This window comes from Labeo rohita, chromosome 24 (genome assembly GCF_022985175.1).
Source record: "Labeo rohita strain BAU-BD-2019 chromosome 24, IGBB_LRoh.1.0, whole genome shotgun sequence".
In the NCBI taxonomy this organism is placed as follows: Eukaryota; Metazoa; Chordata; class Actinopteri; order Cypriniformes; family Cyprinidae; genus Labeo; species Labeo rohita.
Window position 1 is genome coordinate 28,283,808 of NC_066892.1, and position 17,701 is coordinate 28,301,508.

The 17,701-nt window shown below is 38.7% G+C and overlaps 1 protein-coding gene across 2 annotated transcripts in view; it reads left to right on the plus strand.

The window, feature by feature from the left end:
• Positions 1-17,701, plus strand: part of pard3aa (par-3 family cell polarity regulator alpha, a) — a 588,383-nt gene that overhangs the window by 549,862 nt on the left and 20,820 nt on the right. For both annotated transcript variants that reach the window (XM_051097809.1, XM_051097810.1), the window contains one exon: positions 15,636-15,759. In XM_051097809.1, coding sequence (XP_050953766.1) covers positions 15,636-15,759 — 124 coding nt within the window. The remainder of the gene's footprint in view (positions 1-15,635; positions 15,760-17,701) is intronic.

Genomic DNA, 17,701 nt, shown 5'->3' on the forward strand with positions numbered 1-17,701 from the left:
ATGGAATTCTAGCACTCTTAAAAAGAAATATTCATAATGATGCAATAGAACCATAGGTTCTGTTATTGGTAATTTTTACATAAAATATTACATTTATGTATTTACTTATTTCAACATACAGACATTTAAGTAGTATTGTACTTTAGTGCCATGTCATTTGTTTTGTTTATAAATAAAAATTGTGTCTCATTGAATTGATAGAATGAAAATCGTTCTAATATAAAATATTGCAAATATTTTTTCTTTCTTTCTTTCTTTCTTTCTTTCTTTCTTTCTTTCTTTCTTTCTTTCTTTCTTTCCTTATTCATTCATTCATTCATTCCTACAGACATGTAGAGTAGTACTTTAGTGTCACATCATTTGTTGTGTTTACAATATATAAAAAATGGTAAAGATTTTAATTATAAACAAAATGAAAAATGTAATTATATATTTAAAAATTGAGTCTCATTGAACTGATAGAATGAAGAGATTATTGAAGAGATTTTATTTTATTTATTTATTTATTTATTTATTTATTCATTCATTCATTCATTTTTACAGACATTTAGAGCAGTATGGTACTGTCACATTATTTGTTTTGTTTATAGAATATAAAAATAATTTTTAAAGATTTTAATTATAAATAAAATTAAAAATTTAATCATATACGAAAATTGGGTCTCATTGAACTGATAGAATGAAACAAATTATTGAAGAGATCTTTTGAATATTTACTTGAATATTTATTTATTATTTTTACATGAATAAAAATTGTAATTATATTTGATAATTGAGTCTCATCGAATTGATAGAATGAAAATCATTCTAACAAAATATTGAAGATACTTTTTAAATATTTATTCATTCATTCATTTTATTTTATTTAAAAAACATTTAATTATATTTGAAAATTGAGTCTTATTGAACTGAGAGAATGAAAACTGTTCTAACAAAATTTTTACAAATATTTATTTGTTTGTTTGTTTACTTATTTACTTTTTATTTAAATAAAAAAATAGTAAATTTGAAAATAGGGTCTCATTGAATTCATAGTATGAAAATCATTCTAACAAAATTTTGAAGAGATTTTTAAAAAATATTTATTTAAATAAAAATTTTAATTATATTTGAAATTCATAGAATGAAAAGTGTTCTAATAAAATTTTTAAAAATATTTATTTGTTTGTTTGTTTACTTAATTACTTTTTATTTAAATAAAACAATAAAATAAAATTGGGTCTCATTGAATTGAAAATCATTCTAACATAAAAAAATATATATTTATTTATTTATTTATTTAAATAAAAATTGCAATTATACTTGAAAATCGGGTCTTATTGAATTGATAGAATGAAAATCGTCCTAACAAAATTTTGAAGAGATTAAAAAAAAATACTTATTTGTTCATTTTTTATTTTTTATTTAAATAAACAAATAGTTATATTTGAAAAATGTGTCTTATTGAACTGATAGAATGAAAATCGTTTGAAAAAATGTTCTTAAATATTGAGATTCATTCATTCATATTTCAAAGAGTAGTACGGTACTTTAGTGTTGTATCCTTTGTTTTGTTTTGTTTTCTTCTCCCATGGTTAAATTTGCCTTGGATAACGGAACTGATACATCACCAAGCATTACAAATAAACACATAATAACACCTAGTACATTGCTATAAATTAAGCCATAAAACATTAAGAATCAGCTAACAATTTAAACACAGATAATCACACTCTCAAACATCCCCGTTTGGAAGCAAACATCTTCATGCTCGTCATAATGCATAATTTAGTATTAATCTCAGTAATCTCCCACTGTTACATCTATTCTGATGACATTTTTGTTTTGATCTCTTTTATATCAACATTAAAAAAAAGTTTTTAGTGTAAAAATGGCGGTTTTGTATATAATGCCACTGTGGGTACGTTTAGCCGTCCCTTTGTCTGCCATCCTATGTGTGATTGATGGCTGATAGAGTCTTCTGGATGTGCACGTGCACAACTGTGATGGCCTTTTGGTTGTGTTCTCAAAAGACCTCTTAGTTTGAACCTATAATGTGTCTTCATTAAGACTGAGAGCCTTTTGCAACCATAGATCATTAGAATGACAGGACTTGCACTATGCCACAGTCAGCGGATAATTGTGATTCGAATAGCGGGGTCATTTAGGGTGAGCTTATTAACATATGTATAGCCCAGCGGATTTCTTGTCAATATGATGTCTGCGTCTCTCATTTTCTCTCTGTCCCCTCTCTTCGCTTCAATCATCCATCTTTATCATCCCGCCGGTGCTTCATATGCCGCCAGACGTCATACGCCCATGAAGTGACCAATCAAAACCCAATCGCTTCCTGTTGCTGATCGACTTTGCTTGGGAGAGCAGCCACTGGATTTAGGAATGTGGATTGGATGTCCATAAAAAGAATTATTGTGAGGAGGAATTGATTTTGTTTAGCTTTGAGAAAAGAAGCTTCTGCGTGTTTTATGTGCCATCTGTCTGCGTATGCCAACCTACTGACCTTGCATTGATTATTACACAACATTGAAAACTTAATTGAAATGATGGCCCGTGTCAGAGCTTTTTTTGTTCATCAGTGGCATGGCCATTACTGAAGGTCATGACCCATGACCCCTAGTGCGGGGTCCCATAAGGGGCTCAAGGCTCTCATTCAATAGTTGTGGATAACTGGGTTGGACACACAGACACAAAACACATTCACATACTTTTCTATGGTCCTGTGCACTAGTGGTATTTTAGTGTCATTGAAATATTATTTTATTTTAGTTTAGTTTACTTATCAAGTTTACATAAATGACAATAAGAAATGTTGCTTTGGAAACTATAAATTATTTTTATTTTCAGTTAATTTTTTTTTTTTTTTTTTTACAAAATTTTCTTTACATTTAGTCAGTAATTTCTCATCATAATTATTTTGTTCTTGTTCTGTCCATTATACCCTTAAGTTTTTATTTTATTTTATTTTATTATCAGCAGTTCTGATTACAATAATTTAATTATCCTCATGGTGCATATATGTATATTTTCTGTCCTTATATTTATTTTGGTTGCCAATTAAAAAAAATAAATTAATTAAAAAAAAAAAAAAAAAAAATATATATATATATATGTACATTTAGTCGATATTTCATTATGTTATACTAATTTGATTTTGTCCATTTTATTCTGACTGAAGTGAGTTTTTATTTTTTGTTATTTTATTTTATTTTATTTTATTATTCATTCATTCATTCATTCGTTCATTCATTCAGATTTGTTTTGTTGACAAAAATATATATACGAATTAGGGCTGTCAAACACATTCATGTATATATTTAGGAAAATTTTCCAAGTATATGTATGTATTTTTTTTTTTTTTATTGTTTATATATCATTTATATTATTTATAAATAAAAATATTTTCAAAAATTAACTCAAACTTTTATTTTTGTATGCGATTAATCACGATTAATCGTTTGACAGCCCTAATACAAATAAATAAAAAATAATACATTTTTAGTAAATTTCCTGTAAAGATTCTGCATTTAAGACCAACTATCAAACTCTTTAATTCTGCCTTATTGTTCCTTGCATCAATATTGTTATTGGCATGAAGTGGCATAGAGTAAATGTCTCTGGCTTGGCATCTTTTTTTCTTAATTTATTAATGAGGACGAGGCACTTGGGAAAGGTGGTAAAATTGCAAAAGATGAGGAAAAGTGATGAAAAAATGTGAATAATTTACTCGCACATGCTGGTATACACGACCATTGACATCTCAAAAGCTTTAGCCGCTGCAATTCAATGCCAGTGTGAGCGTGTCATTCTCCCGTTTTTCTGAACGAACCCTAAAGCACGAACTTCTTGCCTATTTTAATCTGTTCTGCATATTCTGAAGAAGCCATGAAACGTAAACCGCCAGGAATCATGGTTCAGGAATGACTGACAATAGATTGGCCAGATAATCCCTTTCGCAGATTCAATCACGCAGCTAACTCGTACAACAGATGTCAAATAATACTCCGCCGCACAATGTCGGCGAGGGCCCCGGGTTGCCCACCTCTGAAACCCGATCTCCACCTCCCCGCGAAGGGTTGGTGCCCTGGCGTCTGTTAGCTCATCTGGAGAGGGGCTTTTGAGAGTGAGGTCAACGGTGTGTGTAATAAGCTAGCGCTAGCGGATGGCTAGTGCCCATTCACATGCTGATTTTCTAGTCGATCCATTTGCATTAAGTGCAACCTAATTGCCAACTGCGGCCTGATTATGGTACGTGTCGGCCGGGATGAAATATGACCTCCCATCTGCACCCGCCGCTGCTCAACTGATGTCAGATGGGCGTAAATCTAAAGCGAAAAGGTTGTTTTGAGTTTTCAATGCTAGTGAAATACTACCACTTTGAAATTGGTGATGTATGCTAGTGTTTTTGGGAAAAAAAGAACATAAATTAGTTCATACACTAGAACAATCGCTCTCCTTGTTCGTGTAGGCTGAATTTCCAAATGTCACTCCTCAAATGTGACTCCTCAGTTAGTGGCCGATGGAATTTTGATGAGCCGGAGAGAAACAGCTGGAGTCTGCAGTGGTTTAACTGACCATGTCGCCTCTTTGAGACTCTGGAGTCTTGCTGCTGTTGTCATCGGTTGCAGTTGTGAGAGGAATCTGAGCAGCTGTAAAAGGTATTGGGATGGTCACATGGCTCTCGAAATGAAAAAGCCCTGTTGTGAATCACTACACCATTTCGCTCCTTCGCTCTAACGTTTAAATTCAAGAAGGTGCAGAATCCTCAACAGATTCTTCACCACAGTGGCTTTGAAAACGAATGCATTACATTCTCCTTCTAAGGTGCTTGTTTTGCTCCTGCTACGAATCGGCTCCTAACCGCTCTGTTCAGATGCACTTGGGAGTCTAAATGGACTGGTCACAACATGCTGGCAGAGTTTATTGATAAAGTCTGACTCCATCAAGATTTGCAGTACTTATCCACTTGTTATTGAGAACTGAAACCACTGAGATCCTCCTGAATTAAAAGAAAAAACACCCATGATATTGTATATTGAAATATCACCCCCATGTGATCTAAGATGTTCATGTCTTTCTGTCTTCAGTCGCAAAGAAACAGAAACAAAGGTTGTTTGAGGAAAACATTCCAGGATTTTTCTCCAGATAGTTGACTTCAATAGGAGCCAGCGGGTTGAAGACCCAAAGTGCAGTTTTAAAGGGTTACTCCACCCCAAAATGAAAATTTTGTCCTTAATCACTTACCCCCATGTCATTCCAAACCCATAAAAGCGTTTGTCTTCGGAACACAATTTAAGATATTTTGGATGAAAACCGGGAGGTTTGAAACTGTCCCATTGACTGCCAGGTAAATACCACTGTCAAGACCCAGAAAAGTATGAAAGGCATCATCAAAATAGTCCATCTGCCATCAGTGGTTCAACCATCATTTTACAAAGCTACGAGAATATAGTATTCTGTTTGCTCCCTAAAATTCAGATTGAACCACTGATGGCAGATGGACTATTTTGATGATGCCTTTCATACTTTTCTGGGTCTTGACAGTGGTATTTACCTGGCAGTCAATGGGACAGTCAAAATCCTCCCAGTTTTCATCCAAAATATTTTAAAATGTGAGCAAAATATTGAACAAAATATCTTAAATTGTGTTCTGAAGAAGAACTAAGCTTTTACGGCTTTGGAAAGACATGGGGTTAAGTGATTAATGACAAAATTTTCATTTTGGGGTGGAGTAACCCTTTAATGCAGCTTCAAAGGGCTCTACACAAACCCAGCCAAGGAATAAGAGTCTTATCTAGTGAAACGATTGGATATTTTCTAAAAATACTTACAAATTTTACACTTTTTAACCGCAAATGCTCATACGCAATCATGTCGGAAAGGTCACGCACAGTTAGTTCTTTCTTTGTGTAAAAACTCCATCTTATTTTCTCCTCCAACTTCATAATCGTCCAACATCGTTGTTTTAACAGGCTTTTGACTGTCTTTGCACATTCTCTTTGTAAACACTGGGTCTGTACTTCCACCTACGTCACATGTGATCTTTCCAACGTGACTATGTAATGTGTGAGGTCGGGCTGGTGCGAAATGAGCTTTTGTGGTTTAAAAAGTATATACATTTGTATTGTTTTAAGAAAATAACCAATCGTTTCACTAGATAAGACCCTTATTTCTCTTCTGAGATCATGTAGAGCCCTTTGAAGCTGCATTAAAGCTGCAATTTGGACCTTCAACCAACTGAAGTCCACAATATGGAGAAAAATCCTGGAACGTTTTCCAGGACTGACAGTCTGGAATGACAGAAAGACATGAACATCTTGCATCACATGGTGGTAAGTAAATTATCAGGTAATTTTTATTCTGGAAGTGAACTAATCCTTTAACCATTTAATTACAGTGACAAATGGCATTTTAAATTCATTGTAGGATGTGTCCTTCAAAGTCAATCGAAATATGCATTCATTAACGGTCTCTGTATCATTAGTCGTGTCCCACCCCACCTGCAGCAGTGACTGAGATGAATGAACTGGAGTGGCATATTGAGACCTCGGTGAAGGCAGACTGAAGGGTTGTGAGGTCTTAGACACGTATATCAGGCCCTGAATACATTGAACAGCCTAGCCAAGCTCTCTGCCTCTCTCTCAGATTCGAAGCACCAACCAATCAATGATACTGGATTAACGGCCTTAACTTCAAAGTTCATCTTTCTTTTTATGGAGTCTGCAGCTGCCAGTCAAACCTCTGCTCTAATGCTCACTTCCCAGAACTAAATTATAACATGCAAACTTCTATAGAGTTCGGATGAACTTCATTTTGGTCGAGGTTTGGGGTTGTTTTAAAGGACCTGAAGCGATGGATTCCTGAAAGTCACAGCAATCAAATATTTATGAAGATATCTGTTCGTAAAGTTAAAATCAGTCTAGTTAAAAAAAATTATGCTTGTTTCATATTCATATGTTTATGAGCTTATTGTCTATGAAGGAGCTTGTAGTTTTGGTTTGACTGGCCATAAATGTGTAGGATCACCAAGCTCCCGCAGGAGTATGATGGATTGGATTTAATAATTGATAAAGGTCTGGTGTTGCTGTAGACAAATACCTCTGTTTACCGGAACATCTTCAGATTAAAGTGGTGCTTCTCCGATATTTTGGCCGACTGTCAAGTTTTAGAGTGTTCCTCGTGAGACAGTATAGCGAGTTGGGAATTACTAATATTACATGTTTGTTGGTTCAGAGTTGGCATGACATGGTGGGTGTGGCCAACAGCCATTACAGGAAGTAATCGCAATCAAATCGGCCAGGGGATGATCTGCCATCTACACCAACGAGACAGCTTTTGTAATCATCACTACTAATTACTGACAGCTGTTCTGGTGTGGAGACATGATCAGGTAAATCATGTAAATAAATCGTGAGACTTTTTTTGCCAAGATCTCGCGAGGTGTCGGAAATCTTTCCACTGTAAGTTAAATATTAATATAATACTTAGATGTTACATCTGATTTAGTAGAAACACAAAGTGTTGCACACTTTATTAGTGCAAAGATGAGTAGTGGTGATATTTATTTTGTACAGTATTTGCAACTGCCTTTTATCACTTAATTAGAAGCACCACAAATTAAATTGAGTCCTCTGTTTATAGGGACTACTGAACAGAAGTTGATTTTAAAATGCAAACAGTATAACCCTGCATCCCAATTTCATACTATCTATCCTAAATAGTATGTGAGATTACAATAAGTGTGTCCCAAAGCACAGTATGCTGAAAAGAGTATGCCAGAAGCCCCCGGATGGTATACTATTTCAGGTCGATTTTTGAAGTTTGGATCCGTGCACACTCTAATGGCTAAGGTAAAGGATTCGGTCCAGAACTATAAACACGAATAAAACGTGTTGAAAAAACTACATGGCGGATGTGCACGGCCGGCGGTTAGGTAAAGATGTTTAGAAAAAATGGTTTGAGTTATTAATAATCAACCTTTAACCTGGTAAAAGAATATTTATTTAATGTTATCTGTGTTATACGTCATCTGCAACAGCAATGTGAAGTTTTATAAACATCCGTTTGGTTGTTAACTTTTAAATGCATCATTATGCAGAAAATATGAGCAGTTTTCGGCATGAAAGAACCGCGACTGGCAGATCAACATGCTACTTCTTTTCTCTCCAAACGGTAGGAAGTTAAATTAAACTAAATATGGAGGATGTTAACTGTGACAAGATGATTGACAGGACAGTTTACTGTGACATGATAAAGACGCAGTTGTGTGATGCATGTCCCAAAGCTTGCCTACTCTTCTACTACACACTCAAAAGAATACATACTTTAAGGGCGTAGTATAAGTAGGCACAATGGGAGGCAGCATAAGTGTGTCCTATCAGGTAATGAAAAGTCTGACACACACTTGTGGTCTTCATCCTCACTTGGGCCAAATACAGGAAATACATCATGTAAGTAGTCAAGTGGTCAAGTGCAAAGACCGCAAGTGTGGGTATTTGGACAAGGCACAAGGCTTCATTGCACTAGTTGGATTGCCAGTTTAGGCAGATGGAAATGTGTTGTGATGCTAGTGGACTGAGTAGTATGTTACTTTTCTGTTGTCAGTTGTTTTAAGTTCCTCTTTCTGTCTGGCCATTTCTTCACATTTGTGTGGCACATAATGTTTGTTTCAGATGTTGAGCCTTTGTAAGTTTCTAGTGAGTGTTGTGGTTCGGCAACTTCTAAAAAATTTAAAAGTGAGGTTGTTTTGAAGAATTCTTTCTTTCTTTGTTGTGCTGACATACAACCAAAAGAATCAAGTGCAACCTGAGAAAATGTATTCGTTTTGCTCATATAGTTGAACCAATTCCTAACCCCATGTAACATCAAATGTTTTTCATCCCATTAGTGCTACAGACAAGATGTGATTTTCACATCTGGTTTTCATGCCCATAGACTTGCATTGCGGGTGGGAACGAAGCCAGAATATCATAGTGGGCACCTTTGACTTGGACCAATAAGAAAACACCAACAGTAGTAATCATGCACAACACTCCAGGATTGTGTTTTTTCAAGTGCAATTACCAGGTTTAAAAAAAATCAGCAGCAGGTTAAGTGTTACTATGCAAAATATGTGTTAAGACACAAGACCCGGTGAAGTTTTACTCTCAGCAGTTGCCATTGTCTGCTCTGCCTGTGTGATTTGCGTTTGAATGTTAGCCAGACTAAAGAACTTTCTCACACTGAGGAACAGGTGCAAGATTTACTCTCACCCTGAAACTGAATAAAGACTGAGAGGGCATGTCGGCGAGAACAGCGAAACCAAATGTGTTGTTTCAGTCAGTGTCTTACACTTATGGTAGTTTTGGACATCCTTGGCTCTATATGTAAGGAACGTTGGGAAATAAAAGATTTCTTTGCCGCCTCATCGTGCTTTATCATCTCCTCTTTATTCCTCACAGAAGCCCTTCACATCTAGCCAGGGAAGGTGTGTGTGCAGGTGCTCACATACAGGAAGTAACCCGGGGCTCCACCTCTGACTTCCCAACGGGGGTCCAGGCGAACTCATCAGGACCCCCGCCGCGCACTTAAGGGCCCCTTCGCGATACATACACGAATCCCCAGCCTCTCTAATCGGGCAGCCCGCTTCTTTGTCACGCTGTTTGTATCTCTGAAAGGAGCACTGGAGGCTGCAGAGTGAAACGGGAACGGGGAGACAGGAACAAAAGCACGCCTCTCATCCGCAGCAGGGCTGCTTATTAGGTACCGGCGCCCCTCTGGGAGCGGGGCACTTGGCAGAGGACGTGGGGTTGTCAGGGGCACAGCCGTACATCAGTCAGGGGGAACGTGGGTGAAGTCAGAGACCCCTAAGCCTGCAGCATTATCGCCCCTTTGTCAAATCTGCACCTGTCACTCATTCAGTACGAGAACATGAACCGGTCAAACTTTGATTCACTGCCAGGCCTCACGGTGCAATAAAATAAAAGCAAGCAGCAGATATAAAGGATAAGCGATCAAGAGGAAAAGGAAGAGCTGGGGGAAAATAAAAGAGATAAATGAGACAAAGGAAAGCAGGCAATGATGAAGAAAGAAAAACTTGAAGAATGAATGATGACGAGAGAGATTGAATTAACACAAATGTGAGGAGAATAAAACAACTTCAAACTCAGCGGACCAAAGAAAGTTGCGTTCGCATTAAAAGTCCGCTGTTGAGTCCGACTGGGCTCTGTTGTCTTTTATTGCAGATTGTCTGATGTGCATTGATTTCCTGTATAGATGAATGATAAAAAGCGAACTTTCGTTTTATCCCTGAAAATGACCAGCAGTAATTCTGATTTAATCTGTCCATGCCGTCTGTACAGATCTATGAAGGGAAACGATAGATATGACAGTCTTTGATGGGAATTGAGTCCGCAGGGGTATAGAATTAATATGACTTAAGCTTTGAGTTGATGCAATATGACTGAGGGCACCAGCAAACCCTTCTTTTCATCTCCCATATCTCCTATGAAGATTTGGAGGACATGGAAAGAAACCAGATAGTCTGACAGAATATCAATCTGATAAAAGGAATTGGGTATTCAGCAGAGACTCGGAATCACCAATGCGTATTCCTATCTCTCTCTCTCTCTCTCTCTCTCTCTCTCTCTCTCTCTGTTTTGTTGAAAATATGTAAAGTTGAATTTATCACTGTTTGAAAAGAGTAGAATGGCTGCAGCATCTTTAAATCCAGATGCTGACTTGTAGACCCTGTCCCAAATGCCACCCTAAGGCCTAAGGCACTGTTATCCAACCTAAAATGTCAAATGAGACATTATTCTCGCAGACTTTACAGACATGCAACAGCCATCTCAAGTCTGCAAGACCACAAGTTTACATCAAATACACCATGGGCAACAAGACCAGATATGCGTTTGAAATGTGGTAACTGGTTAATTGATGGTTAAAGGTGGTTTAGATTCATCAAGATGCTCCATCAGGTTCAAACCAGTACTACTAGCTGGTGGTCCATTTGATCAGCCTTATAAACCAGTCAATGATTATAGATGACCAGCTTGGTCCAGTTAGAAATCAGGTTGACCAAGGTGGTCTTCTAGGTCAAAACCAGTTGGTAGTCCACTTGCCCTATTTAGACTAGCTTGGACCAAATACTGAGCAGCAAAAAACATGAACAAACTGTTGGAAACTCTTGGGTATCTTCAGCAGAATTCTTTATTGAGAACGCACTGCGTAGCTCTGCAGTCATCAAAAGTCTGACTAAGGCAGTGATACATTGTAGTTTATATACATTTAGGGGGCAGTCCCCTGAAATGTAGACAAAGCACCTGGGTCATGATCCCAAACGAAGCATGCAAATGAAGTATTCAGGTATAGCCAAGTGCCATATTTACACCAGTCCTAATCCAATCATCATAACTACTCAAAGACTGGGGCAGAGGCACTGAGAGCCATTGCAAACAAAAGGTGAACATCTCAGTAATTTGGCTCATTTGACTTACAATAAGAGAACAGGAACTGGCAGGGACATCTTGCTACAAACTTTGCTTGAGAGAATCATTTGTCTGATAACCTCATATTTACCTTAAATGTTAAATACAATGTACTTTACCTTAGCTTTTATTGTGATGCTATGTCAGAACATAGGATCAGCATATTTTCAACAGATTCTTAAATTTGTAATCCTACAAAACCATGTCAAAAGTGGATTTTCCAGTAAAGAAGTGCAGGATAACCCAAAGATAAGAGAAACACAAAGAACATACGTCAGTGTCCCAGGTGCTTCTCGGCAGAGTTTATAAGCGAAAGATTTACAACATCAGACTTAATATTGAATTCATTCATCTCTCCCATTCTAATAGCATTCCACATTCTACTTCTAGACCAGATGACTCTGCTAGTCTACAAGCACTGTATCCATAAAGCACATGGTAATAGCTTGGATCGCTTCACTTCATGTCTCCCAGTGGGGTTTTGCCTCTTTGGTTTCTTTTCTTCCTTCCTTCCGTTATGGTTTTAACTAGGCATAATCTCGGTACTGCCACATCAAGTTTTCTCTGAGCAAGAACAGGTGAGGAGCCCTGTTTAGTCAGACGCCTCTGATGTCAGTGCTACCCATGCATCACACTCGATTCGGAGAGTTTAATCTGCTACAATAACCTTCTGTCTTCAGAGAAATTGCTTTCTGGGGCCGTAAAGTAAACAGGCAAAAGGTGTTATTCAGCATATTGAGAAAGAGTCGCGAGCGGGAAAGGGTATGCGTAGACAAGAAATGAATACAACGAGCAAGAAAAGGAGGGGGAAAGGCCGAGCGAGCGGGCTGCGGACAATCGCAAACTGACCTTTCAGTCAGAGAACACACAGACAGATATTGAATGAGTCTCATTGTATTGGGAGAATGAAACTGCTGGCTTGTTAAATGCTATGGCATATGGATATTTTATCTTGCTCTGCCTTTAATTGCTTTACTGTCAAGACCGTTTCCCCCTTGAATCTCTCTTTAGGGAGGAGAGACGAAAATAAACATGAAGACGTCTCTAGGAGGAGAGGCTTGACTGTGCGCTATCTCTCAAACAACATGGGCCCGTCCTTTAAGCCGGCTTCAAGTTGCATACCGCCTGACCTTTAATCTGATGCATAAACAAGAGGCTGGGGAAAGCGATCCCTCATCATCCTCCCCTCATACTCCACCGCCTCCTCACCCACCTCCATTGTTTGGCTTACGGGTGCATTTGTTCTAATTGTCGCCGCTTTATTGACGCAAATTGCTGCCGGTCTTTGTGAGGTCTTGTTTAGCCGGGCCCCGTTGCTGACGTTGATGCATGCCTGGAGGCATTTATAACCCACGCGACACCTGATGTCAAGACTAATCATGTGCCATGGTGTTGGAGTGTTCATGGACTCCACCAAACAGATAGAAAGATTTGTCTTCTTTTGTAAGGGAGGATTGAATAGGGAGAGTAAATGAGATGGGCGTCCGTCAGCACTTAACGCACACAGGTGCCTTTTTTGCAATTCCAACTGCTAATTTTTCAGTGCCACTTTTGCAGGGATTTCATTCCGGATCATCCAAAGAGACCAACTGTGATTGAACTGCTGCTTATTTGGTCTGCTCAAATTGTTCAAGTTCTCCAGTTCGCCTTGATCTGGTTTAGCGTATGGTTGTAGTTCCACTACAACATTTCCATGTTTTAATTGTTTGCCAATCTTCCTGGTGTCCATATGACTCATAGAAGTCTTGTACACATCTGTGCTCGTAAAAGTTCACTTTTCATTTTCTAAATTGACCTCTTTAACCACAATGGAACGTCAGTGGAGGTTGGTCATTTGGTTTGTTTACTGGGTCGATCACAAGCCTCAGCTGGTTACCGAACTGAGTGACTCAGCTTATGGTCGCTGTAACCTTTCCAGGGTCTCGCTTAGGCATTTATGACCAAATCTCTGCTGTTTGTTTTGGAGCTAGAGGATTCACAGGAAGGCTGTTCCTAGGCAGGAGGATTAAGCTAATGGTACCTTCCCTGTTCATCTCCTAATGGATAAAGAAGGGAATACATACAACACAGGCTTTAATAGAAGTGTAGAGTGATGGTTTGGTGTCATGACTGGAGTCCAAATCTGCTGAAAAACAAGCTGTAATCCAATCATATGGCCAACTCTTTGATGTTAGCCATGCCTGTTGTATGCTACTGCAGATCGTTTACATCAGAATTAGGTTTCCTAATGAAAAACATTGTCATGAATAAGACCAGAGCATATTCATTTGTGGATATCCTGTTTATTGTTCTTTCTACCAATGCTTTGTGTGCCAGTATCCTCTGCACTGCTCAAAGCTTGTTAGCGTTCCTCTTGCCGCAAGCATAGACACCAGGCGCATTGCCACCCGATGCTAATGTGTAATCACACGTTTACAGGAGCTAATGGCCAAATTAATTTCCCCTCACAGATGTGCGGTAATGGCCGAGTGATTTGTTTATTTTTCTCAGGCTTTGACTGCTTTGTGAGGAAGATGCAGCTGAGAGTAGTCAAGTCTACAAACTTTGTCTGTGACAAATGTTTACATTTTCATCTCTTTACGCACTTGAAATATACAACACAGCACAAATTTAATGTTTCACATTCACTTACCTCCAACTTTATCATCCTTAGCTTCATTTAATCCGCTTGACGTTTCTTTGAGAACAGCTTTTTTTTAAGTTTCTACTTTTGCTAAAATGTCAGTAAATGTCAGTGGATGAAGATGATACACTTTGCACATTTTATGATAAGTTATCAAATGGCATTTAAAAAAAAAAAAAAAAATCTTGCTTTTAGCCCAAAACTCTCATATTGATAGCATCTTGCTTTTAAAAACGAATTTGAAATGCTTTCCTGTGCCTGTTTTAGTGGATTATTAAACTTGGTAATGGTGAGTAGACTATTTTATTGGACACATATAAGATTTGGTCCTTGAAAAAGCGAGTAGATTACCTGCCTGTATTTGCAACGCCAGATGCACACGGCATACGGCTCAATGATTCGCTTAATTTACAACACTTCCATTTTCTCCGCCTTGCAAATGCATTTGATGGCCTTCGAACTCTTCCACCACCACATATGAATATAGGAATGGGACGTTAAATGAAGTAAAGCTAATACAATTGATTCTAATGGCTGCATGCAACAACAGAACAAGGATGTTCAGTCATCACCACTGATACGATTCTCATTCGGCTCCATTTGGTTTTTATGGTAGGCCATTTAGCGGCGGTTTTAATGAAGGGTGATTGGCAATGTGTCGAAGTGGCCATTTCAGTTAGTGGGCTGTTCCTGCTTGCAATCTACAATTATGAGCACATTTAGACTAGACATCTCATCTTAAGTAAGCTATCAGCGTCAATGGAGGCTTAGCCACCTGTATCAGCTCCCCACAGAGATGACATCTCCGTAATTCATCCGTATGCTGAATTGCTGAGCCGTATGCTGTACTTCTTTTTTTCTTCTTGGTGCTCCATATTTTTGCAAGCTTAATGTTTTACCTCTTTGTGCTCTCAATGAGTTTTTTTTCACCTCTTTTTTGAGGATTTCCTTCCTTAGTTCTCCTTCGCTCGCTCTTTGTATAAATGAGCCGTATTATCAGACAGGATGTTGTATCATAATGAGGGGTTTGTCACCAGCAGCCCGTGTGGTGGAGTAGATAAAAAGCGGGGCTTGATTAGCGGGACGAGGCATATTGATTCCTATTGACGGTCACTTTCCCCAGCTCTTAATGAAAGGAATGCAAATGAGTCTCTCTGAGTTCTCTAAGGGGCCGCGGGGCTGAGATGTGGGCCTTTGACTCTCTGTCGTAAGAGGGACATGTATCATTGGCCATGGTTCACTGGGGAGTCCTTCAGGGAAACGTTCGGTCCGTTTCATGTTCTCGAGATGCCGGCACACGCAAGCCAAATGTGGAAAAAGTAATGGGCTGTATCCGTACGTGTAATTTAGCAAAATGGATAGGGGCACATGGACTCAAATGGTGCTCATGCTATTGATTCGGGAAACAAGCTGTATTCTTATAAGGATTTGTGCTGTACTGTACCATCTTGTGTGTGTTTTATTCATCTGGTAAGGTTGATGTCGGGACCACTGGTGATACCATAAATGAGGATATATGTGATTGTTTTTTTTTCCTCTCTCCCCAATAGCAACCGACTGACGCCGAGCAACCATGACCGGATACAGCGGCTACGGCAAGAGTTCCAGCAGGCCAAGCAGGAGGAGGAACCCGATGACCGCCGTCGATCCTACAGCTTTCAGCAACAACAGTGGGTGAGTGTACAAGACCTCTGGATAAACCTCGGCTTAGCATGTGTACCCTTACCCTGATCCTTAAAGCTTCCCAACATGCACCTCCGCAAAAGTAAAACTCTAGCTGTGTCTGATTTCAAAGGGTACAGAGGTTGCATTTGTCAGCCGCAACTCTGAAGGTGACTAATTTCAAAAACTGTTATTCCTTGTCAAGCGGAAAATACTGTAATCTGGAATGTAATGGTTACTTTTGGTCGATGACGTACGTGGCCGACAAATGCAGACTCTTCCAAATGAGACGCAGCTTTTAAGTCAGCCTGGTGTTAGGTGTTCAGGGCAAAGGGCAACATGTATTATAATGAGATATTGTCAGGGAACTCAGATAAGGCATGAATGGTGTTTATTCTGTGAGGTAGAGTGATTAATATTAAGGGAAAAAGTGCATTTGTTGTCAGTTTCACAAATGCATCTCATAGTTTATTTGCCCCCAACCTTGCTTGTATTTGTTAGGTCTACACAGAGGTGAATGTGTTTTAACATTGTGTCCTTGAAAGTCAGTGCTTCGTTTTATTATCCGAGGTTAGAGGCTAGCCGTTATTTTATCTTTATCAGCAAGTTAAAATAATATACACTGCTCAAGAGGCTGGGAAAGAAGTTGCAAGGGTTCAGAGTTCAAATAGCTGTGTATCTTTACGCTGTAATGGCCTGAGCCAGACATGGCGGTCTGTCCTGTGACTTCCTGCTAAGAGTATGGAGGGGGATTTTAAAAGATGACAGGCTAATTACCTCGAGGAATAGAACCATTTCCTAAATTAGAGGTCAGCTCTCTGACCCTGTCTTCTCTGACACACATTTGGCCTCCATTTTCCTCCCAGGTCTTGAATAGCTCTACAGAGATTAGAATGTGTTAAACTCAATTAGTGCATTAATGTTCTGTTTCACTCAGATCAGTGCAGAGAGCAGAAGAAGAAAAAAAAAATCAGCATCTCAGACACTAAGATTAATGATGGATGCATAATGAAAATGCACTCGTTTAAAGGTGAGGCATGTAATTTATGTGCCACTACAAAAACCTAGAACTTTCTGAAATGTGCATTGTGCTTGTCCACGCAAAAGTCACCGACACACTGCTGGGGTCTTGTGGGTTGTTGCCAGGGTGTTGCTATCAAGCGTTGATTGAATGTTCTTGGTGAACGCTAGGATGCAACATTGTACTTGGTGTTTGCTACAGTGTTCTGGGGTTGCTAGGGTATTATGGGTGGTTGCTAGGTATGTTGTTGCTTGGGTGTTCTGTAAGGATATAGTGGGTGTTTGATAGGTTGTTGCTGCTGCTGGAGGTTGGTAGGGTATTCTGAGTGGTTGCTAGAATGATACTAGGTGATGGTTAGGGTATTCTGGGTGGTTGCTAGGTAGGTTGCTTGGGTGTTCTGAGTTATTCTAGGGATGTAATGGGTTTTTATAGGTTTTTGCTAGGTTTTTATTGGTGGTTGGTAGGGTGTTCTGAGTTGTTGCTAGGTAGGTTGTTGCTATGGTGTTCATGGTAGTTAGGGTATTTTGATGGTTCATGGTTAGGCTATTTTGATAGTACTTCATGGTTGGTAGTGTATTCTGAGTTGTTGCTAGGTAGGTTGTTGCTAGGGTGTTCATGGTTGTTAGGGTATTGTGAGTGGTTGCTAGGTACGTTGTTGCTGGGGTGTTTATGGTGGTTGCTAGGATATCGGTAGGTGTATAATAAGTAGGTTGTTAAGTTTTTCTTGGTGGTTGGTGAGGGTATTCTGAAAGGTTGCTAGGTTTTTGCCAAGTAGGTTGTTGTTAGGGTGTTATTTGTGGTTGGTAATGTATTCTGAGTGGTTGCTAGGATATTGGTAGGTGTTTAATCGGTAGGTTGTTAGTTTTTTCTTTGTGGCTGGTAGTGTATTCTGAGTGGTTGCTAGGTTGTTGCTAGGGTGTTCTTGGTGGTTGG